The sequence below is a fragment of the Malus sylvestris genome, chromosome 1, assembly GCF_916048215.2.
Source record: "Malus sylvestris chromosome 1, drMalSylv7.2, whole genome shotgun sequence".
In the NCBI taxonomy this organism is placed as follows: Eukaryota; Viridiplantae; Streptophyta; class Magnoliopsida; order Rosales; family Rosaceae; genus Malus; species Malus sylvestris.
Window position 1 is genome coordinate 380,988 of NC_062260.1, and position 23,144 is coordinate 404,131.

At 36.3% G+C, this 23,144-nt stretch overlaps 1 protein-coding gene across 1 annotated transcript; it reads left to right on the forward strand.

Annotated features, from left to right (window-relative positions):
- The first annotated feature begins 970 nt into the window (after nt 1-970).
- LOC126620807 (DNA polymerase delta catalytic subunit) lies at nt 971-21,961 on the forward strand. Its single transcript, XM_050289107.1, has 30 exons — nt 971-1,300; nt 1,404-1,514; nt 1,797-1,903; nt 2,006-2,165; nt 2,530-2,722; nt 2,840-2,975; nt 3,105-3,242; nt 3,986-4,063; nt 4,529-4,620; nt 5,731-5,797; nt 5,908-5,979; nt 7,278-7,364; nt 12,103-12,222; nt 12,306-12,404; nt 13,611-13,718; nt 13,934-14,029; nt 14,194-14,259; nt 14,386-14,442; nt 14,557-14,644; nt 14,719-14,798; nt 16,340-16,453; nt 17,112-17,226; nt 17,309-17,481; nt 18,092-18,163; nt 20,084-20,158; nt 20,245-20,334; nt 20,448-20,608; nt 21,135-21,208; nt 21,305-21,392; nt 21,571-21,961. Exons 1-30 carry the CDS (start codon nt 1,045-1,047, stop codon nt 21,656-21,658), a joined length of 3,261 nt encoding a protein of 1,086 aa, XP_050145064.1. The 5' UTR covers nt 971-1,044; the 3' UTR covers nt 21,659-21,961.
- The last annotated feature ends 1,183 nt before the right edge of the window (nt 21,962-23,144 follow it).

The following is a 23,144-nucleotide window of genomic DNA, read 5'->3' on the forward strand; positions in this document are numbered from 1 at the left end:
GGGATGGGTTTTGGTTTTATTTATTTTTTATTTTTTTATATTATTATTATTATTTTTAATTTAGAAAATTCAGGTTTAAAAAAAATTATTTTTTTGCCACGTGGCACACATTTAGCAGACACGTGACACAAATATGGCAGCCACGTCAGCGTTTAACGGATCAATGGATGAAAAATGTGACAGATGTATTATTTTGAAATAAAATAATAGTGAGATATGAAAGTAAAATGTTTTAAAGATATTGTATGTGGTTGTAATAGACCTTAAACCTGAGAGGTTACTATGTAATTTACCCTAATTTATTTAAAAAAAAAACATGATTGGCAGAAAATACTTGGAAGCCTTTCATGTTGTAGAAGAAAGCCTCATCCACGATCTTTTAATTCCTTAGTTTCTAGCAAGAATGTGCTGATAACGTGTTGTAGGCCTAATTTACTGAAGTGTATTTAGGACTAGAGAGGGAGATAGTCGGCTGCAAGAGAGAGAAGAGAGAGAAGTAATTCTGAGGTGTGTATTATTTTACCCCATTATGCTTTTATTTATAGTAGTAGGGAAAGTTAAATACTTACCCTAATAAGATTACAAGTCTAATTGGATATTAACTACTAAAGAGAATATTCAAAGATATCCCTAGATACATTACACAATCACATTCCTAATTTAATGGAACTTCAACAATTCCATCATTTTAAATTCTCTAAAATATTCGGCGTTATTAAAAAAAAAAGGAAATAGCCACTTAGTACTACGGTCTAATGATATTTCTCTTTACTTGTAAGTGAGAGGTCTTAGGTTCAATTCTTACCGAAAGCGAATTTAAACCATATTATTATTAACTTGTTCTGAGGCTAACTCATATGTAGATAATATATATAGATAATATTGTTTGTTAAAAAAAAAAAAAAAAATCCGTGAGCGGGAAAAATAAAGGGGTCACGCTAATTGGCGGGAAAATAAACACACCTGTGTAGTGTGGGTGAGTTCACACCGTCTCACATCACAATCTGAAAACCCTCGGAGAACCCAAAAGCAAAAGCAAAGGCGATGAACAAAGGCATAAGCAGAAAACGGCCAACGCCGCCACAACAGGCGGCGAACCCATCCAAGCAGCAGGCCACGTCCCCAGAAGACGAATTCGTGGACGAGGACGAGGACGTCTTCCTCGACGAAACCCTTTTCGAGACTGAAGACGACCTTGTTCTCCGCGACATCGAGCAGCGCCAGTCCCTAGCTTCCCGCCTTACCAAGTGGGCCCGCCCGCCTCCCTCCCATGCCTACACTTCCGCTTCCCGAAGCGTCGGTCTGTCAGCCTTTTCCAATTTTGCTCGATTCTCTATTTTTATTTTTAATTTATTTTGTTTTAAATTTTAAAAACTCGTTCTTTCCTTTGTTGTGGGTTGTAGCTTTTCAGCAATTGGAGATTGATTATGTAATTGGAGAGAGCCATAGAGAATTGCTGCCTAATTGGTCCGGGTCTGCTGCCATTATCCGAATTTTTGGGGTTACAAAGGAAGGTTAGGTTGTGCTCCTAATTTCTTTAGGGTTATTATTCTGCTGTGAAAATGTTTGGTTGGTGACTGAGAAACCTGAATAAAACTGTAATTTTGTATTACCAAACCATAAGCGTTGTTGTTTCGTCAAGCATGTTGGTTATTTGTTCGCAAAAATGCAACTTTTACCAAGTATTCTGTGTTGCTTCACGGGAATCAAATATGCTACTAAACTAAACTAAACTAAACTAAACTAAACTAAGATGATGCCTTTTCTGAGTCTGATAAGTTGTCTCATCATCCTAGGACATAGTGTTTGCTGCCATGTTCATGGATTTGAGCCATATTTCTATATCAACTGTTTCCCCGTTATGGGCCCTGATGATATTTCCAGGTTTCATCAAATTCTTGAGGTATTGTTTTGACTTTATTTCTTGAGCAGCTCAGATGTCCTTGTTTTTGTTAAGTTGCATTACTTTAATTGGTTATGTCTTTTGCGTTTGGTAATTCAATAGGGGAGGATGGGAGAGGTCAACAGGAACAGCAAGGTACCAAAATTCATTCGCCGTATTGAAATGGTGCAGAAGAGGAGTATCATGTATTACCAGCAGCAGGATTCTGAACCCTTTCTCAAAATCGTTGTTGCTTTGCCAACAATGGTGGCCAGCTGCCGGGGTAAAATTTCAGTTTCATTAACATTTGATAACATGCAGGGTGTGAATTACTTTCTTGAATGAAACACCTACATGCAGGGAAATGCATTTTATGGGTGATTATCACATCATTTCTTTGATGATATTGTTCTCCCACTTCTTTCATGTCTTTCTTTCTGTATCATTGTGCTGATCTAATTTACTCTTCGTAAGGACTATATTTCTGACCCCACTTATTGGGAAAAGGCTTTGTTGTTGTTGTTGTAGACTATATTTGGAGAGCAGTTCTCATATTGTGTCTGGCACCTTGCATATCAATATGTACTGCAATTTAGCTTATGCCTAATATTGGTTTATTCCTCTTGTATGCTTTCCCAAACTGCCAGGCATTCTTGAAAAAGGCATACTAATTGATGGCCTTGGTATGAAGAAATTCATGACATATGATAGCAATGTTCTTTTTGCTCTTCGTTTCATGATTGATTGCAACATAGTTGGTGGAAATTGGATTGAGGTCCCTGCTGGAAGATATAAGACAACTAAGCCCTTGTCGTACTGCCAGTTAGAGTTCCATTGCCTGTATCCTTACGAATTCGAGGCACTATCTAGGGTTTGGTGAACAATTTAATGAATGCCATTTACATTATGAGCTATTTCCTACTTGGTTTATCTTTCCTTGACAAACCATTTTCTTAGATATTCGGACTTGATCAGCCATACTCCAGAAGGGGAATTTTCGAAGATGGCTCCATTTCGCATATTGAGCTTTGATATTGAGTGTGCTGGCCGTAAAGGTCATTTTCCTGAGCCTACCCATGATCCTGTTATCCAGGTTCAGTTCTTTTCATTCTGAGTATCTGAAATAAAATGTTTAAGTGATTTTCATGTTGCATTGTAGATGTTTTATTTTTACAGAGCTGTTTCTGAAACGAATTATTTTTTTTCTTTCTTCATTTTATAGGTGGCCAACTTAGTTACTATGCAGGGAGAGAATCAACCTTTTATTCGGAACATCATGACTCTTAAGTCGTGTGCTCCAATAGTTGGTGTTGATGTGATGTCTTTCGATACAGAAAGGGAAGTCTTACTGGCTTGGAGGGTAATATAGTTGAACCCAAATAATCTTCTTTACTTACAATAGAAAGGGGAAAGAAACCTTGTAATTTTGATGTAACACTATTGTTAATTGACTAAAAATGTATTTTTCTTTTCGCCTAACTACATTTCACACCCTTTAAGTTTGACAAGCTAAGAACACAATCTGTATGTACTCACGACAAAGTCCTATATCCAATCATCTGATATCATGTTACTTGCATACCATTTGATTCTTTTCATTTTTTTCTGTAGATGTCATCATTACCATCATATCTTTACCTCAGTTGTATCTGTGTCCACATATTTTTTGTCTAACTTGTTCTTTAATGCTTATGATTTATTCATCTATAGTCTTTCATAATGATAGATTTATGATTTTTTTTTTAATATGTTGTGCCTAATATGTAGGGACATTATTAATAAAAAGAAATTTTACCATAGGGAAAGAACCCTCTTTAAAAATGTAGATTACTAGATGCATCTATACCTAAAAGGAAGACTAGTTAGAGTAGAAGCAAAGAACTAAGTGCATCTCCAAGGGAGATGTCAAATGGAATTTTTTATTCTATTAGTAGGTGTTTTAACTATTTTCTATGCATGAAGTTTTAGATGCTAACCTAATTACTAGGCTACTGCCATTCACATGTTATGCAAAAAAAGGTGTGTAAATCTCATGTAATGCAAATCTAATTGTCATCCTTCTTTTATGCCTTGCTATGTTGAATAATAAAACTCTGCTTGTAGGATTTACTCTGCGAGGTGGATCCAGATGTCATAATTGGATATAACATCTGTAAATTTGATTTGCCATATCTCATTGAGGTAACTGAAACATTTCATTTTTGTTTTCCATTTGATTTAACAGTATAAATTCTCTAGTTTGTTGTACCAATGTGTGTGTAGTTCTGTTAATTATGTATCAATTTATGCCCATTTTGTGGAAATGGGATATTAATTCGGACTTGTTTCAGTTTTGTCAAATTCATCTACCCTGTTTTTATTTATTTATGTTTATAATGTCTGTTGACACAAACATGATAAGAATAATTTTGTGCCAAAAATCCAAACATAACACAATAGCTCGGGCCAATTTCATAGATGTGTCATGATTTGGTTATGTCCTCAAAATTTCACCCCTAAAAGAAGAGCGGGGTAGAATGCTGACTTCTCTGCAACATCATAGTTTTAGCATAAAGGGTTGCACCTCCATGGTGCTTTGACAGATCTTTATTCATTTACAAGAAAAAAAGTTTCGATAATTCGTTGTCTTTGTTTTCTGGTTTTCAGAGAGCTGAGACGTTGGGAATTGCTGAATTTCCGATACTTGGCCGCATAAAAAACAGCAGGGTTCGGGTCAAAGACACTACTTTTTCTTCAAGGTAATAAATTATAAACTGTGACGAGACTTTATATTGTATCCTTTTTCTATTGTCGGTATGCCACTGTGGACCTTTTTTATTGATGTTTTTGCGTTGTTTCTCTTTTGTATAATTGAGGTAATTTTAACAACTTATATGAGGGTTGAATTAACAGTCGACCCACAGAGTGACTTAGGCTATGAATATTAGCTTAGTTAACGGAAACACTTCTGCATCTTTGCCACATTTATTTTTACTACTATGTAATTTATTCCACTGTTTTGATTTATTTTTGTTGTTGAAGTGGAACAAATTTTATTGCAATAAACAATTAAATTGCACCAGAAGCTGACAATATGGCCACAACTTGATAAGAAAAAGCATAAGAAAAATGACAGAAGCCGAAAGTGTTCTCAAACACTAAGACATAAGCACAGAACACACAACCTAGTGCATAAACAGCTTTCCACTCTAACCGAATACTTGAATACGATAAATCCCTGAATTCTGTCTTTCACGTTGTTTTGTCTTGAATGCAATTTTAGTTGATTTGTGTTGGTAGCTGATGGTTTTGGTTTTGTTTTTTTCCTTTTGGTGACATCTCATCATCGGTATTGTAGCCCTGCTCTTTATTGATAAATTCTTGTTTTTAATCACAAGAGACAAGAAGTTTTTGCACATTACAATTCAATTATCAATATTATATTTGTGCTGGTGGCAGTGGAACATTGCCTTCATCCTATGATATGTCATACAATGTAACGGCTTAGAATTTCTCAATGTTTCACAAAAAGTTACCATGTTTTTTTGTTTAATCTGTTATATTTTTTTTTTCACTTTTTTTACTGTACCTCTTGCTATTACACGCAGTGGGATTAAATTCTTCTCTTCTCTCTGGGATTCTTTGTTTAAACAGTTTAATGATGTTCCCTTGAGTTTAATTGTTTTCTTTTTGTATATTTGTTCTGGTCTAAGGGTGGGTGATTCTTTTGGCCTTTGGTTGGTCTATTGGTTCTCTCTGTTGTCCTTGTTCCTGTTTCATGGACTTCATGGTTCATCTTGCTTTGTACTTCTTTATGCTTTTAAGTAAAATTCTTGTTTCTTATAAAAGGTATAATATTGGTAATACAGGCAGCATGGAACCAGGGAAAGTAAAGAAGTAACAGTTGAAGGGAGGGTTCAATTTGATTTACTCCAGGTATTATCTGTCTTCTGGCGCAATTTACCCTGTTATTGGTCCTTGAGATTTGTTCTTCAGCTAGAGATTCAATAAAATGTTCATGTAGATTTCTGTTGTCTTTCTTGTAGGCTATGCAACGAGATTACAAATTAAGTTCTTATTCATTGAATTCTGTCTCAGCACACTTTCTTTCTGAGCAGGTGAGGTTTTGATATATTTCTTGTACATATATTCAATTGCCCTTTTTCACCGCTTTTATTAAAAATCGCGATTTAGCCCAGAAATAATTTTTTAGTGTGGTTGCCTACTAATATAATAATAGATGTTTTTATTTAGCAACATCGAAAAAGAGGTACTTGCTGCTTTTTTTCTTTCTTTATGCTTGTTTTTTTTTCCTGAATTTCCAAAACATGGTTTGTTTGCACTCAAATACCCTTTTTCTTGGTCTGACACTAAATGGCCTTTATTATGTCCCCAATAAATTGTTTCCTTCATTATTTTAATGGGATTTGTTATTGGCACTCCGAAAATCTAATTATGCACTCCAAACTTTCTATATTTTTATTTAGATAGAAAAATACACTTATTAAGAGAGCGCAATGAGATTTTTGGAGTGCCAATAATAATTTCCATTTTAATATACATTGGAATCTGTAATAGATTTGAGAAAATTATTGATAGAAAATACTATGGCATGTTCTTGTGCATCAGGATAGATAAACATATTTAATGCATTAAGTTGTCATTTTGCATGACAAGTGAATTGTGTTGTGCCTTTAGAAGTAAAAGATGCTAACTTCAGGCTCTGTTTATGTGATGTGCTTTACTTCCATGTTGTATTGTGCCCAAGCATCAAACTGACAGATATGGGTTGCCAACACAGCCTGTATCAAGAAGACACAAGCATAGCCTCGTCGTAACTATATGGTGTCAGATGGAGTCCTGGTCCTCCATTTGGTCTTATCCTGGGGCATAATTGAATTTGAGTCAATTGCTATTATATATGATAGTTACCTATTCTGTAAGTGGGTAAATGTAATTATGTTAGGTACTAAATCTCTGGAAAATTCTTCTTGGAACATTACTGAAAGATATCTCATCAAACATGAAATCCACCAACTTTCTTTGCTGGGTAAAGTTATTCTCGTCAGTAGTGCTTCCTTTGTTTCTCATGTTTCCCAACTTCTAGGCCCACTTTTTCTCTTTTACATTCTATGAGGACATCCACGTTAAACCTTGCTTAAACCTTGCTAATTTATTTATTTGTTAAAATATCTTCTTAGAGTCTTTGGCTCATTCTTGTTGGTTTCCAGGAATGAATGGGATAGACTTCTTAATTCTGAGTTTGTGACTGTTAATTAGTTTCTTATTTTATCTTTTGCTCATACAGCTGCCATAAAAAATCATCCAATAGTCTCTTTGTTTGACCGTTTTAATTGAATGGGGGAAGTAATGAGTCATTGTCGTTAATATATTGCAACTTTTAAATCATGTGCAGAAAGAGGATGTCCACCATTCAATTATATCTGATCTTCAGAACGGGAATGCGGAAACTAGGAGGCGACTTGCTGTGTATTGTCTGAAAGTATGTATTTAATTATTTTGATTCTTCCAACTTATCTGCCTTATATAATCTTCAGGAGTAGTTCTTTATAACATATGAAGGTTGCAGAAAAGTTACATCTACTACCTGTTATTTGTTACTGTGATGAAATTTGTAATGAAAGTAATCCCTGAGATTGTTTAGTATTTTACTTTCTTGGGTACATAGTTTAGTTTGTGGTAATAGAAAAATACTGATGTAATTGCATGTCAAATGAGAGGCCAAGCACTTATATTTATATGAGAATATTTATGGGGCATTGGCAAAGGTGTTAATGGACACTAATATCTAACACTCTGTTTCAAGCTGGAGCATGGGAAGGAAAATTGAAAGGATTTTGAAACATATCAGCTTGCCTAAAGAAGTGCGATTGTGTTGAGTAGTATCCTAAGCAAACATAATGGTAGAGCTGTTATCACAATATATGCAGAAGAGTGTCATTACAAATCCCAGAGCCATGGCATGAGATGCAGCCTCTGTTGCTTTTTTTGTCAGAGAAGCATAAACCATCAGGGATGGGGAAGCAAGCAAAGCCTTTATAGGCATGTATAGTTTTGGAAGTGTTATGGGTAATCTGGAAGGAAAGAAATAGGATGATTTTTGAATATTTTGTAGGTAACAGCAGAGGTGTTATGGGAGAAAGTTCGTTTCTGGATTGGAAAGCTGCTATTAGTTATATCTTAGTTTTCTTTTAGGGGGTTTTTATTTTTGTTTCACTGTTTGTTCTTTAGTTTTTGTGGACTTCTTGTCCACTTCTGCATTTTTTGAGGCAGCCTCAATAATTAGATAGATGCTAACTCAGTTTGCTCATAAAGCTTTCTAGGGGGCCATGCTTTCTCAACAGTAAGATGCTTGTTAGGTCCTCTTCCTACACAATTAGTTTAGATAATCATATTATAGTAAGTTTAGCGATTGGGATTGAATCTCAGATGAAGAAGTTATTCATAGGAGGAGATTTAAATGGACATATGGGCAAGGAGACGGGCGATTACGGAAGTTTTCATGGCCATGGTTTTGGGGAGAGAAACAAGGATGGGGAATCCATTTTGGATTTTGCAATGGCATATGATCTCTTTTTAGCCAACACCTTTAAGAAGCGAGAAGAGCATGTGATCACCTACAAGATTGGGTCATCAAAAACACAAATAGATTTCCTTTTAATGAGGAAGGGGGATCGTATAACTTGTAAGGATTGCAAAGTTATACCGGGAGAAAGCCTGGCTAACCAACATTGCTTGTTGGTCATGGATGTACATATCAAAAGAGATAGGAGAAAGAACAAGACCTTGAAGTGTCCAAGGACTACATGGTGGAATCTAAAGGGAGAAAAACATTTCAATTTCAAAGAGAGTACTCACCCATTGCATTTGGGATACAAAGGGGGACACTAGCCAAATATGGGATTCCATGGCTAGATGTATCTGAAAAGTTGCAAAAGGGGTGTTAGGAGAGTTAAAGGGTTTTGCTTCACATCAAAAGGAATCTTGGTGGTGGAAGGTGGAGGTACATGCAAAGGTTAAGGCTGACAAAGAATGTTGTAAAGCCTTATACAATGATAGAATCGATGAAAATTGTGAAAGGTATAAAATAGAGAAGGAAAATTGTGCAAATTCAGGGCAAATGGAGGCCCAAATGAGTTAGAGGTGAGGATCGGAGACCAGGAAGTACCAAAGAGCGACCGCTTTCGTTACCTAGGATCTATCTTGCAAAAGAACGGAGAATTAGATGGAGACCTCAACTATAGGAGGCGAAGAAAGCTGTGAGAAAAGCGAAGCTAGCGGCTTTTGACATTAGATATCAAAGGAGAGTTGGATATTTATAAACTAGTTAGAGCAAGGGAAAGGAAGACAAGAGACTTGAACAAAGTAAGGTGCATCAAGGCTGATAAGGAAATGTTTTAGAGCATCTCCAATGGGAGTCCGTCCTTAGGGACTCCCACCACCACCTTTGAGGACTCATTTAGGAGTTTTAGAGGAATATTTGGGTCCCTAAAAGAATATTGTCTACAATGGAAATTCCTTATAGTATAATCCCCAAATATTTGGGTCCCTAAAAGAATAATATTAAAAAATTATTATTCATTTCATTAAAATACTATAACCATTGATAAAAATAAAAAACTATCTCCACCATTGATTTTTCAAGAATTAAAAAAAAAGGCAAATGAGAAGTTGCCCCACTTGGGTGGGTTCAAAAAACAAGGAAAAAAACATAAAGAGCAACACCATTCCCCACTCAAAATTAATACAGAGTCCACTATTTGAGTCCCTATATGTAGTCCTCATATTTGAGGATTCTTTTGAGGTATCCGGCGAGTCCTTATGTATTGAGATACTTTGAGGACTTCAATTCTGACCCATTAGAAGTCATTTGTCCCTATATTTAGCAATGTTTTAAAAGGCTTGCCTCAGGGCGCGCCTAGGCGCCCTGTGAGGCTGGGCTTGAGGGTTGCCGCCTCTATTTTCAGGGAGTGGGCGGAAGGCGCAAGAAGGCGTCGCCGAAGCCGCCTAGGCGTGCCTCGGGATTTTTTTTTAATTTATTTATTTTATTTTATTTTATTTTTTTACTCCCAAACCCAAATTTTGGGTAGGGTTTTAACTACCTCATACCTCTTCCTTGCACTATCATCTCTCTGTCTTGTTTTCTGATTTTTATTTTTTATATAATGGATGTGTGTGCCGTCTGCGTGCATTGTTATATGTGTGCTCATAGTGCTTTTCATCCTCTATTATATATATATATATATGTGTGTTTATAATATATGTGTGCTCAGGATGATAATTGATTAATAATCTTTTTTTTTTTAATATAATATGTGTACGCTTAGTGTATAAATTAAAAAATTTAGGTCCGATGAGGCTTCGCCTCACACCTCACGCCTAGGCTGGGCTATCCCTCGTACGCCTCGCCCACACCTCACGCTTTTAATACATTGATATTTAGGGAATATACGGTTGTAGGGACTCCATTTAGGATCTTCATTGGAGATGCTCTTAGCTATAGAGAACGCGGTTAAAGACAGATGGAGAGGTTATTTTCATAATCTTTTCAATGAAGGACATGAAAGGAGTACTCCTTTGGGAGAGTTGAGTAACTCAGAAGAGTATAGAAATTACTCCTACCGCCAAATCAAGAAGGAAGAAGCGGTTGTAACTTTGAAAAAATGAAGCATAGAAAAGCAGTGGGTACAGATGATATACCGATTGAAGTGTGGAAAGTCTTGGGAGAGACGGCTATAGCATGGCTCACAAACCTTTTCAATAAGATTTTAAAAATGAAGAAGATTCCAAACGAGCGGTGAAAAAGCACTTTGGTGCCTATTTACAAGAATAAGGGGAACATACAAAATTGCATGAACTATAGGGGTATTAAGTTAATGAGTCATACAATGAAGTTTTGGGAGAGTAATTGAGCATAGAGTGAGGCAAGAGACATGAGTCTAAGACAATCAATTCGGATTCATGCCAAGGCACTTGACCATGGAGGCAATCTATCTCTTATGAAGATCGATGGAACGACATAAAAAGATATGAAAAAGGATTTGCACATGGTCTTTATAGATTTGGAAAACGCATATGATAGAGTTCATAGATGAAACCCATGAGGAGTAAATGCAAAGCTTAACATTTGGCGGGAAATGTTGGAATGGAAAAGTCTTCACCTAAATAGGTCAAAGACAGAGTATATGGAGTGCAAGTGTAGTGGGAACAGAGGTTCAAATGAGTTAGGGGTGAGGGTTGGAGATCAGGAAGTACCAAAGAGTGAATGCTTTTGTTATCTTGGATCTAGCAAAAGAACGGAGAATTGGATGGATACCTCAACCATAGAATACAAGCTGGATGGATGAAGTGGAAGAGCGCACTGAGTGTGTTGTGCAGCCGTCGTATGCCACTAAAACTCAAGGACATATTTTATTATGGCATGAAATGTTGGCAGTCAAGCATGAACACGTGTACAAAATGAGCGTAGTGGAGATGAGAATGCTTCGTTGGATGTGTGGACACACGAGAAAGGATTGGATTAGGAACGAGGATATCCGAGGTAAAATAGGAGTAGCTGAAATTGAAGATAAGATGAGATAAAATCGGTTAAGGTGGTTTGGACATGTGAAACGAAGACCTACAAACGCTCCGGTTAGAAGATGCGATTAAGGGATAGAAGCTCAGGGCCAAAGGGGTAGAGGAAGACCCAGGAAGACTTGGAAAACGAATCTAACAAAAGACTTGAAGTACTTGGACCTCACGGAAGACTTGGCACAAAACCGAGCTCAGTGGAGTTCTAGGATTCATACGGCCGATCCCACTTAGTGGGATAAGGCTTTGTTGTTGTTGTTGTAGCGATTGCAATTGAATGTAATTGTCGTTTAGTTGGACAATATGAAAAAAGAAAAGACAAAAGCAAAAGTTTTGAGAAAGGGAGCAGATATTTTTTTTTCTTAATCATGAAGTAGGTTGGGGGTTTCTGGCTTTTACATCTCATACGGAGAGGGCATACAGAAAGGAATAATGGAAATGGAATTAGTGAATGTGAATCTGTATTCCATTCTTGGTATCCTGATCATAGTTCTTATGGATTTGTTGTACATTGTATCATACTGTATCTGTATTCCATTCCATAGACGCGTAATATTGACAAGAATATTAACAGTTAAACGTCAAATAAAAGACAATCATCTGCAAGTTATGTGGCACAAGTAATCAACTTTGATGTTTCATTGCAGGATGCTTACCTCCCACAAAGGCTTTTGGACAAACTGATGTATATTTACAATTATGTAGAGATGGCTAGAGTGACAGGTGTTCCAATGTCATTTCTTCTTTCCAGAGGACAGAGCATCAAGGTTAGTTTTGCAAATGAATACCTGTGAAAAGCACAATAGTTCAGCTGTGAAGAGATTTAATGCATCAACGAAATCTTTTTCAGGTCCTTTCGCAGCTTCTTAGGAAGGCAAAGCAAAAGAACCTGCTTATTCCATATGTTAAAAAGGCTGGATCAGAGCAAGGAACGTATGAAGGTGCCACTGTAAGTTCATGAATGCTCAACATGTCATTATCATGCTTGCTGTTTTAAATAACTGCATTCTCTTGACAAAGTGGGTTAGGGGTGGGGAAGGTGTTTGACGTTTATGATCAGATCTTATACTCTCTTTCTGAATTTCTTGTTGTCAAATTGTTTATAAACATTCTGCCTGGTTGTATAAATATAAAATTGTCTTTGGTGGGCAGGTGTTTCAGCCTATTAAGTGTAGTTTTGTTTGCATGCATGTGTGGTGGCTGCCCAAAACTTTAGAGTTAGATCCTAAATCTTACCTCCATTAAGATGTTCTTTACCCTAACTAAGCAACACTGTCGGAAAAATAGATCAAAACTAACAAACGTATCATGAAAACTCGCAGCTAGTCAATAGAGCTAAATCATAAAATTAATTCCTGGCAGGTCGCCCGTCCCTGATGTAGGACAGTGAGAAGAGTTGGGTGAAAATCACAGAACTCTGATTTTAAGGGCTTACAAAATAGTCCCTTTTATAGGCCAATGGGTAAATTAATCTGGAAAGATCCACAATAATGTACTTGGAAATTCAGAATTCGTACATTTTGACATACACAGAAACTCAAAGACAATGAACCTGCACATGCATGTGTAAATTGCTGTTGTTATATAAGAAACTAGAAAGACATTCACTTGTTAATACTTTTGAACATGGCTCCTGCATCAATCCCCCTTTTCCGTGTCGATCTGCTCCTTGTTTGGGCTTTATAAAACTCTGGATGTCCTGCACTGAGAAAATTTTGTGTATATATAATTAAATACATGGAAAGTGAGTTTCAGTTAATTTTCCATTTTTAGTTTTTAGAGTTGAGCACAGATGCCTAGGGTGAATATTGTAACACTAATACTCTTAATACAACAAGCATTGTTGTTAGCATTATTTTATATTTAACAGTAATTGTTAACAATACAACATATTAGTCCTTTGCCAACGTACGGTTCCCTCCCACTGTTTGAACCTAGAGCCATTTTCTTGATTGGTTATAAAGTGGAGGATATTCAGGAGAATGTATGTGTTGTAGCAGACTCACAGAGTACATAACTTGCGCTTCCTAACCTGGAACTTACTATATCGGGTTTCTCTCCTTGTGCATTTGATATTTTCGTTTTGTTCCTCATACCAGCTTTAAATGGCATGAGACATCAAATGGGCTTTGATATTAATGGTTTACAAATCCAGGTTTTGGAAGCGAAGGCAGGATTCTATGAAAAGCCAATTGCCACTTTGGATTTTGCATCTTTATATCCATCAATCATGATGGCCTATAATCTATGCTATTGCACTTTGGTAAGTCTCCTGACATTTTTTCTTTCATCTGCCTTTTCTGTAACTTTGGAATTGATTTTTTAGTCTAACATCAAATATGCAATTTCACTTGGTAATTCTCCTGACGTTTTTCTCTGTAATATGTCCTTCCTTTATTTTGATTTCTTTTTCTAACATCAAAGAAGCTCATGCTGAGAAACATTTGGCCAAAATGGTATCCCTTTTTTTCTGTGAAGGTGACACCTGAAGATGTTCGCAAACTCAATATCCCTCCAGAATGTGTCAACAAAACTCCATCTGGAGAAACATTTGTTAAATCCAATTTGCAGAAGGTTGTATTTATTTTATATTCCTCAATGTTGTTTTTTCTGTTTTTTTTAATCAACAACTATCCCTAGTTTTGAATTTTTTTTATTTAATTATCTGTATGACAAATAATAACTTCATCTCATCAAGTAAATCAATTATGTTAATAAGATTGCAATATGCTTTCCAGGGAATACTTCCTGAAATTCTTGAAGAATTATTAGCTGCTCGGAAGAGAGCAAAAGCGGATTTGAAGGTACGTTACTTTTACTATGTATACAATGGCTTTTCCCCACTGTTTTGGAAAGAAAAATGTGGACAGGTGCATGCAATTTTATGAACCACCAATTTTTTGGGGCTGATATCATTTTTTTTGTTCTAGGAAGCAAAAGATCCACTTGAGAAGGCAGTGCTTGATGGTCGACAATTGGCCTTAAAGGTATATTCTGAACTGTTACATTCACCATTGTCTTTATCGAATAGTTTTGCAACTAATCGTATGCATGTAATTTTACTTATAAGTATACATATATTCATTTGTCCCTTAATCCAGGTAAGTGCCAATTCCGTATATGGGTTTACTGGAGCTACTGTTGGCCAGTTACCATGTTTAGAGATATCATCAAGTGTCACCAGCTATGGTATGTTTCAAACAGAATCGTTATGATGTACTGAACTTGTTGGGATGTGCCTAATGTTATGTGGTTTTGTAAAGGTCGACAGATGATTGAGCACACAAAGAACCTTGTAAATGACAAATTTACCACACTTAAAGGCTATGAACACAATGCTGAGGTATGCCAGCTCACATTTTCTTAGTAATGGGTTTGTAATTGTTGGAAGCCTATGTTAATTTACTATAGTATTGTTCTTCCTTGGTCTTCTTTACGGCTTCTCCTGGAAGGGTCTTCTTCGCATAGCGTAAAATATAAACTATGTGGTAGGACTCTTATTTAGCCACACAATTAGAGCTATATGTTAACATTAACTCTTTTTTCCTTTTTGATATCATATGCACTAGGACTCTCATAGTGTAGGCCCATTCATGACAACCCATATGGAGGCTCTTTCCTTCTTCGTTTTCGCTTCTACTTTGGGTCTGCAAGCCCTATTTAGGGTGGTTTTCTTGCTAGATTGGATGGAAGGTCTCTTTTGCTCTTTTATTGGGTGCTATTGATTTTTGAAGTGGGTTTGGTTGGGTTGACCTAACGGGGTCTTATATGCGTGACCTTTTGTAGATAGGACAGTCACTGAAATTTATAGTAGTTCGAGGCTTTAGACTAAAGACTGATAATAGTATTGTGTGACCTTTTAATTATTTTTTTGCTATTATTTATTTCTTTTAGGAGAAGCACTTTTCTTGTTATTTGTCTTGGCATGTCAGGTAGATTTCCAATAACTTGAATGCCATGATCTGCGTTTCCAGTGGAAAACGTGGCTGTGCTTCTGTTCCTTTTATAGTTCTTTATTCTGTATCAATTTTTTTAAACTTGAAATTAGTTCTAATAAATCATTTGTTATGAAATCAAGTCAAATGATCTCATAAAAGAATTAAAAAAAAAAGTCAAATGTTCATCTTTTTGGAGTTTAGGCTTTAAAAATTTATTTTATTGGAAAGTAGCTGGAGGATGTATTATTTTTTAGTTGATTAACTAACCTTAGCTTGGCCACTGTTTCTATTTTCGGTCTTTTTGGTGTTTAATGGTCAGTCTTTATTGAAGTTCTATGCTCCCTTATCATATTATAATCTTCATCACATATCAAGTAACTGGTCAAAAATTGCAAATTAATTTTAACAGTACGAGCATATGATGTCAAGAAAAAAAGAGTGAATACACATGGATATTTGAAAAAATAAATCTCATTTTATTGAGATGATTATATACGCTTCACATTTCTAGTGCTACATGTAACATCTCACATCGCTCAGGGGAGTGGATCCTGTAAGCCTTATATGTATATTCTCATCTCTACCTAGCACGAGGCCTTTTGGGAGCTCACTGGCTTCGGGTTCCGTAGGAACTCCGAAGTTAAGAGAGAAAGGGACCAGAGCATTCCCAGGATGGGTGACCCATTGGGAAATTCTGCTCGCGTGAGTTCCCAAAAACAAAACCGTGAGGGCGTGGTCGGGGCCCAAAGCGGACAATATCGTGCTACGGTGGAGTAAAGCCTGGGATGTGGTGGGGGCCCGGGCCGGGATGCGACACTACATGTATACTATGTATGCATTAATAAATTTATCCAATTGCTGTTTCTTTTCATGCATGATATCAATGATTTTTCCTTTTTATTCTGCCTTTATCCTATAATAATTTGACAATAAAGTATTACTTTAGGTTATATACGGGGACACAGACTCAGTTATGGTGCAATTTGGGGTTCCCACAGTTGAAGCAGCAATGGACTTGGGGAGAGAAGCTGCTGAATACATAAGTGGAACTTTCATAAAAGTAGGAGTTGATGCCACTTTATTTCTTGTTTAATTGGTTTCTTAAACTCATATCTTTGTTTGCTCTTTAGTATAGTGCTAAACTAGAGATTCTGATAAACCTCTCACACACATGCATGTACAGAAACTTCTTGACAACATCTTAATAAATACTTTCAAGCTGGAATGAAGGTGACTAGAGAAAATCGAAGTTGATAAATATGGAATTTTTCTAGACTATATAAACCTTACATACTAATCTTTTGGTGAAATGATTTCAGTGATTAGTATATGTAAGATTATAGAGAGAGGGTATTGATGTGCCATAAACTAATTTTTTTCACACAAGTGTTACTGGAAATAATGGGGATGACAAGGCTGAAACCTTATTAAGTAGACTACTTCTTGTCAATTGTATTTATTTGTGGTGAAAAGGAGGGGCAAAATGGGTCGGGTGAGGTTAATGCCCTTTTTCGTAAAGCTGTAAAGCCCTACAGATTTTGTTGGTTCTTTCATTATCTTATGTGTAGGGTAATTTTTATAATGGTTATTTAGCTATGAGACTTTACCATGAATGTGACATGATAGTAATTCGTCCTTTGATGCTTATTTTGTTGTGTATTTTTTGTAGCTGATTTTTATCATTCTTTGATTTTAATTTGCTATCTTGTATCATGAAGCCTATCAAACTTGAATTTGAGAAGGTTTATCATCCATATCTTCTGATTAGCAAGAAGAGATATGCTGGTTTATTGTGGACAAATCCTGGCAAGTTTGACAAAATGGACACTAAAGGTTAATCGGAATTTCTCAACCCCCTTATCATCTTCCAGTGTTTTGTTGAATATGTCGCTTATTTCGCATCCATCGATGACAGGAATTGAAACCGTAAGAAGAGACAATTGCTTATTGGTCAAAAACCTGGTAAATGAATGCCTGCACAAAATACTGATTGATAGAGATATTCCTGGGGCAGTCCAGTATGTCAAGAATACCATCTCAGATCTTCTCATGAATCGCATGGATTTGTCTCTTTTGGTTATCACTAAGGTTGGAATATTTTCTTGCTAAAATAGTGCTGTAGCTGTCATTGCTTTGTGCCTTGGTTCTTGCCCAACTCTGCAAGTGTCAATGGGCTGCTGCACGTTGGCCCGACCCATTTATAGTGGGGCAATTCGTGCTCTGTGTCTAGCCTATGCTGACACGAATTTTATAATCCTGTCGTATTTATGCCCTGACAAATAGCCAAAACCAGGTGTGGCAAGACCCACAACCTATTATTACTTGATGTTAGTCTTTTGGTTTGTTTGGTGTTTGAATTTATATTGGATTTTACTTTTGTTATGATTGAATATTCAAATTATGTAAGAAAAATGATTTTGCTTGTTGAAAATATTTGTTTTCAAAGGAAAACAATGTTGAGTGGACCGCTCCAAGTTCAAGCCCATCTTTTGTTTCGTTCTTTGCTTATTTTGTATTTGTGTTGTGGTACCTGATGAGCTTAAGAAACTTCAGCTCAGGCCTCACCATGTACTTGTGTCATGCTTGTGCCAGTTCGGTGAATTTTATTCTCCTTTAGAGTAAATTTACAACGAAAGTTTGTTTAGCACTTCCCTGATGAATGAAGGTTGACCTGGTATGTTCAAACACAATTTTGCAGGGTCTTACAAAAACGGGGGATGATTATGGAGTAAAGGCAGCTCATGTTGAACTTGCTGAACGTATGCGCAAGGTATGCAGCATTGACGTAATTTGCTTTAAATTTTTTGTTTCCTTCTTATAAAAGAAATGCTTCTAGAAATAAAAAATAAAATAAAATAAAATAAAAAAATAAAAAAAAAACCTAAGAAAAATGCTTGTTGCCATTATTTGATTGTATGCAGTTGGCATAAAATTTAATTGTTTCAGTCTTTTGGGGTGGAAGCCTCCCATTTTTTAGCCCAAGGTAGTACTTTTAACCTACCTTGTATGGTGGCAAATTCAAATGAGTCAGTTACTATGATCTCTGTTACTCTGAAAAGAAGAGATTATTCGCATGTGCAATTGGTTGAAATTTATGAATTGGGTCAGTCATACTACTTTGAAATCAAATTATGTTTTTAGCTGTTTTAGTTGGTTCATTTTTTATCCGCTTTTTGCAGTTCTCTGCTATTGGTTTATATGGAGTTGTGGGTATGGCTACAACCGGATTTTGTACCAATCTCTATTTTCTTGCTCCAACTTGAAATCCGACTGAAATTCAATAGTTTTAGTGATGTTTCAAGTTGTAAATGCATTTTTAAGGTAGTTATTGAACTATTCTATGAAAGAAATATATGAGAGAGAGTTTCCCTTTTCCGAAAGCAAGAACAAAATGAAAACTTATATGATAGATATGCCACGAGAATTACCCTAAGAAACCCATAGCTTAAATAATAATTATTTAAGGAATTAAGTTTTAGCCAACCTGCTTGATAAGTTTACTACGTACAATTTCTGTATACGAATGAGTCTACCTCCTCTAGAGAGACATGCCTTCCTCCACTGGGCCACACGTTTCCTGACTTTTCTGCTTCAGGATTCCATAAGCTGAAAGAATACATATAATTAACCAAGATCTCAAATAATTAGAAGAGACGATGAGGGGCAAATGCGTCCTTGACTTTATTTTCTTCTTGATATTTTTTTCCACATATATGCGTAGGAAGTTGCTAGATTTCTCATTTATTAAACAATCATCCCTAGTTACCAAATTCTTGTTTCCCTTTAGATATTTGTTTTGTGTTTCTCCTAGGGCAAATGCTGAGCTTATTATTTTTTGTTTATTATTATTTTTTAATGAGCTCTAAAACACATACTAGACTAGGGGAACAAGGTGTCCACCACTGAGGTGATACTCATGGAAAACAAATCCATGCTACTTCTTTGATATTGTAAGACATTGTCATACAACTCTGAAAATCACGGTAGCACTTCCAATCTTTATAAAGTTAAGTAAACGACGATACTTTTTCTTTTTTCTTGGTTAAGAAAATGAGAGATGCCTGAAGGCTAGAAAGAGAAACACAAAGATGCTTCAAACTCGACTCTTTCCTAAGTGTTCTCTTCATCCCCACAATAATTCTAATAAATTTGTCTATTTGTCGCGACTGAATTACCCAATAAACCGCCTGGACTGCAAAACTCTACAGGACTCTAGCCCTCTACTAGAGGCCATACTTGTTACAAATTATGTTTGATGGGTAACCCAGTTAACCCCTGCAATCTCAACCAGCCACCACCACAGCCCCAAAGCACATGCAAAAGATTACACCTCCTTTTTGCACAAAATTCCAGCAAGGAGGCGGATAAACAGGGTCTTATTTCTACATAATAATGAATGTTTTCTCTTGCATGAGCTATGATTGATGTCCAAAAATGAACCTTAGGAGGCACAATAGGATTCCTGATCACTTTAGCAGGCTGGAACACGTGAATGGATTGCTTATGACACAGGAATGTGAACATTCTTTAAGATAAAAACTTTATTCATTCCTGTTCAACTTTGTTTAAACTAGCTATAGTTGTTCAATATATTCCCTATCTGAATGTCCTAGTAAATTGCTCTCGTCTTTGGACTATCAAATAAGGTACCTCATCTCTTACCTATCCTTCTTCAATTTGACATTCACAGCGAGATGCTGCCACTGCTCCAAATGTTGGGGATCGGGTGCCTTATGTCATTATTAAAGCTGCAAAAGGTGCCAAGGTAATCCTTTTGTAGAATTTTTCATATATTTTCACTGCAAATGCTTTAGGCTGGGGTATGAATATTAATGGATATATGACAATCAGGCTTACGAGAAGTCAGAGGATCCCATCTATGTGCTTGAAAATAACATTCCCATAGATCCTCAATACTATCTTGAAAATCAAATTAGCAAGGTAAAGTTTTTGCTGCTATTATTTCCAGTTTGGCAAGCTAAAAGTGAGTTTAATACTGTATTTTATAATATACTTTATTTTGTTACATGCTTCGGTACATTTTCATCTTACAGCCACTCTTAAGACTTTTTGAGCCCATCTTGAAGAATGCTAGCAAGGAACTTCTCCATGGAAGCCACACAAGATCTATTTCAATCTCCACCCCTGCAAACAGTGGAATAATGAGATTTGCAAAGAAACAACTCACATGCGTTGGCTGCAAAGCTCTACTTAGGTACAAGTATATACTGACTTTATTGTACTTTAAATGAGTGCTTTTCTTGGTAGGCCTGATCAGTATATAAACGGAACTGAACTGAACTTAAAAGTGTTGTTTATCATCATACGGTTTGAATTTACCCACCTAAGCGTTGGACACAAAAAGGACCTCTATGATGACTAGTAAGTACCAAAGCACACAGCAGGTTATCACGTTTGCAATTTTAGTGGTAGGTTTTGATCCATTTGTAGGACATGAAGTCTCACAAACATCTTGTCAAAATCTTATGGGTCAACCTTTAGGGACTTTGGATAGTCCTACCCTATTTGCGAAAAATGTTATGATGAGAGGTTAAGATTACCGTTTAAGGATGAAGTACGCATCTTTGGCATAACTCTGAAACTTGAGAGGTCCATAATCTCTGAAACTTTTTATAGTATACAGAAGAACATAACTCTAAGCAATCAAAGACTCTTTCTAGCATCTTTGAGGTTTTAGAGGGGTGAATTTGAAAAGCTTATTAATATTTTGTTATTCTTAGCAAGTCGGACCATACTCTTTGCTCACACTGTAAGGGAAGAGAAGCTGAACTCTATTGCAAAACAGTGGCTCATGGTATGAATCAATATCATAAATGTATTTTATGCTAAATTTTTGTTTTTAATTCATTTATATTTGGACCAAAGTGCTCAACTTTGTGGAATGTTGCAGTGTCTGAGCTAGAGACGCTTTTTGGGCGGTTATGGACACAGTGCCAAGAGTGCCAAGGCTCTCTACATCAAGATGTGCTCTGCACAAGGTATTGTAGTTGACTGAGTTTGAGTGATTTTTGTACGTTAGTATATATTGTTATCTTGTCCTGTGGGTATTTTGGGAACATATTCATGCATTTGGAGTTGGAATATGTACATTGCAAAACTCCAAATGCACGGATGCATGCTTGCTTTGTATGTAACTCTTATTTTGTATTCTTCCAGTCGGGACTGCCCTATATTCTATAGGAGAAAGAAGGCACAGAAAGACATGGCTGAAGCTAAAGTGCAGTTAGACCGGTGGAGCTTTTGAAATTTACCCGAGGTTTGGTTTTTATTTCTACATATTCATGTGGGAGCAGGGCAGATTTGTGCAATTGTAATGCTCAAGGAAGTTTTGGATCAACCAACCAAAAATTGGAAATGGGTGTTATTGCTTTTGAACTGAGACGAAGTGAAGGTTCTCATGTTAAGAGGAACAAGAGGACAACATTTGAATGTTGAACGTTACTGCATTTGTTTGGCTTGAAAGACTTGAGAGACCATAAAACCCAAACCTGTTGCCCAACAAATTGCTGTCCATGTTGAAATGTAAATTCTTCACTGGTTGAATTTATTCCTTAACAGCTAGGGTTTGTTTTGAATTAGGTTGGACAAGTGTAGGGTCTTGATTAGATCAATATTTGTAGGACTTGTGTCTCTAATAGATGACGAGTGTCATGCTCATATTGCTGACTATAATGAAAAAAGAATGTTTCCGTTGGAATGAATGTGTGAGTGTGATCGGATCATATTTATATATATTTTTACTTCGAATTCACTCGTCTTTTCTTAGTTAGTTTCTTTTATTTTTGAGCTATTTACGTTATTTTTGTGTTTATAGGATTTGTTATGCAAAGAAAATAAAAATAGAACAAGTGAAATTTTATGTAATAAATTCGTCAAACTGTCTGTGTAGATCAGCTTTTAAATAAAATTAATTAAAAAAATAATAATAATGATAAATCATGATGATGTTTGAAACATCATCATGATTCATGTTTTGTGGCAGGAAGAAAGGCATAACAATGGAATAAAAATAGGAGGAAAAAGGGGGAGCTGCCTTTGGGCAGCTCGCAGGGACGCAAGGGACAGGGTGAGCACAGGGAGCTGCCCTTTTGGGCAGCGTGAGAGTTTTGAGAACCAGCGTGGGAAAGGACAGCAGGCACGGGATTGGAAGGCATGCAGAGGAATATATACGGGACAGCCAAGAGAGGGTCAGAGAAGAAAAAGCTGCCCTTGCAGCCTTGAAAAACAGAAAGCTTGCGCGGACGGGAGGAGAGAGTAGCGCGGATGGGAGGAGGACAGAGACAACGTCAGGTGGACAGAAGCTGCAAGCCTTCTCTCTCTCGGTTAAATCTTTCCAACTTATGTTTTACTTTCGGTTAAATCTTTCTAAAACTTCTATTTTATTTCTGTTTTTAATAATGTGTAATTAAATTTATGTTGGTTAGAGGTTAATTCGAAACCATGATTATATTTGTAATATGAATTGATTACCTTCAGTTGTGATTTATAAGTTGTGAATTCAATTTACTTATCCGTTCGTATAAAAACTGATTTGTGTATGTTGGTTGAGAGTGCACGCTTAATTTACATGCATGAATTTGATGCTAGAATATAAGTGAATTTCACCTAATCGTTATGAACTTATTTTCACAAGTAGTAAAGGTTGCTAGTCACAATCACGTTAAGTAAATTCTTGGCAAGAGTATCATGCTTTTCATAGTTACGAATGCCTCGTCAATGCTTATAGTTTT

Excerpts from the sequence above, each read along its gene's own strand:
- LOC126620807 (XM_050289107.1), top strand. The coding sequence starts at position 1,045 with ATGAACAAAGGCATAAGCAGAAAACGGCCAACGCCGCCACAACAGGCG. Across the intron at positions 4,064-4,528 it reads ATTTGCCATATCTCATTGAG|AGAGCTGAGACGTTGGGAAT; the intron begins GTAACTGAAACA and ends TCTGGTTTTCAG. Across the intron at positions 20,159-20,244 it reads AAGCTGCAAAAGGTGCCAAG|GCTTACGAGAAGTCAGAGGA; the intron begins GTAATCCTTTTG and ends TATGACAATCAG.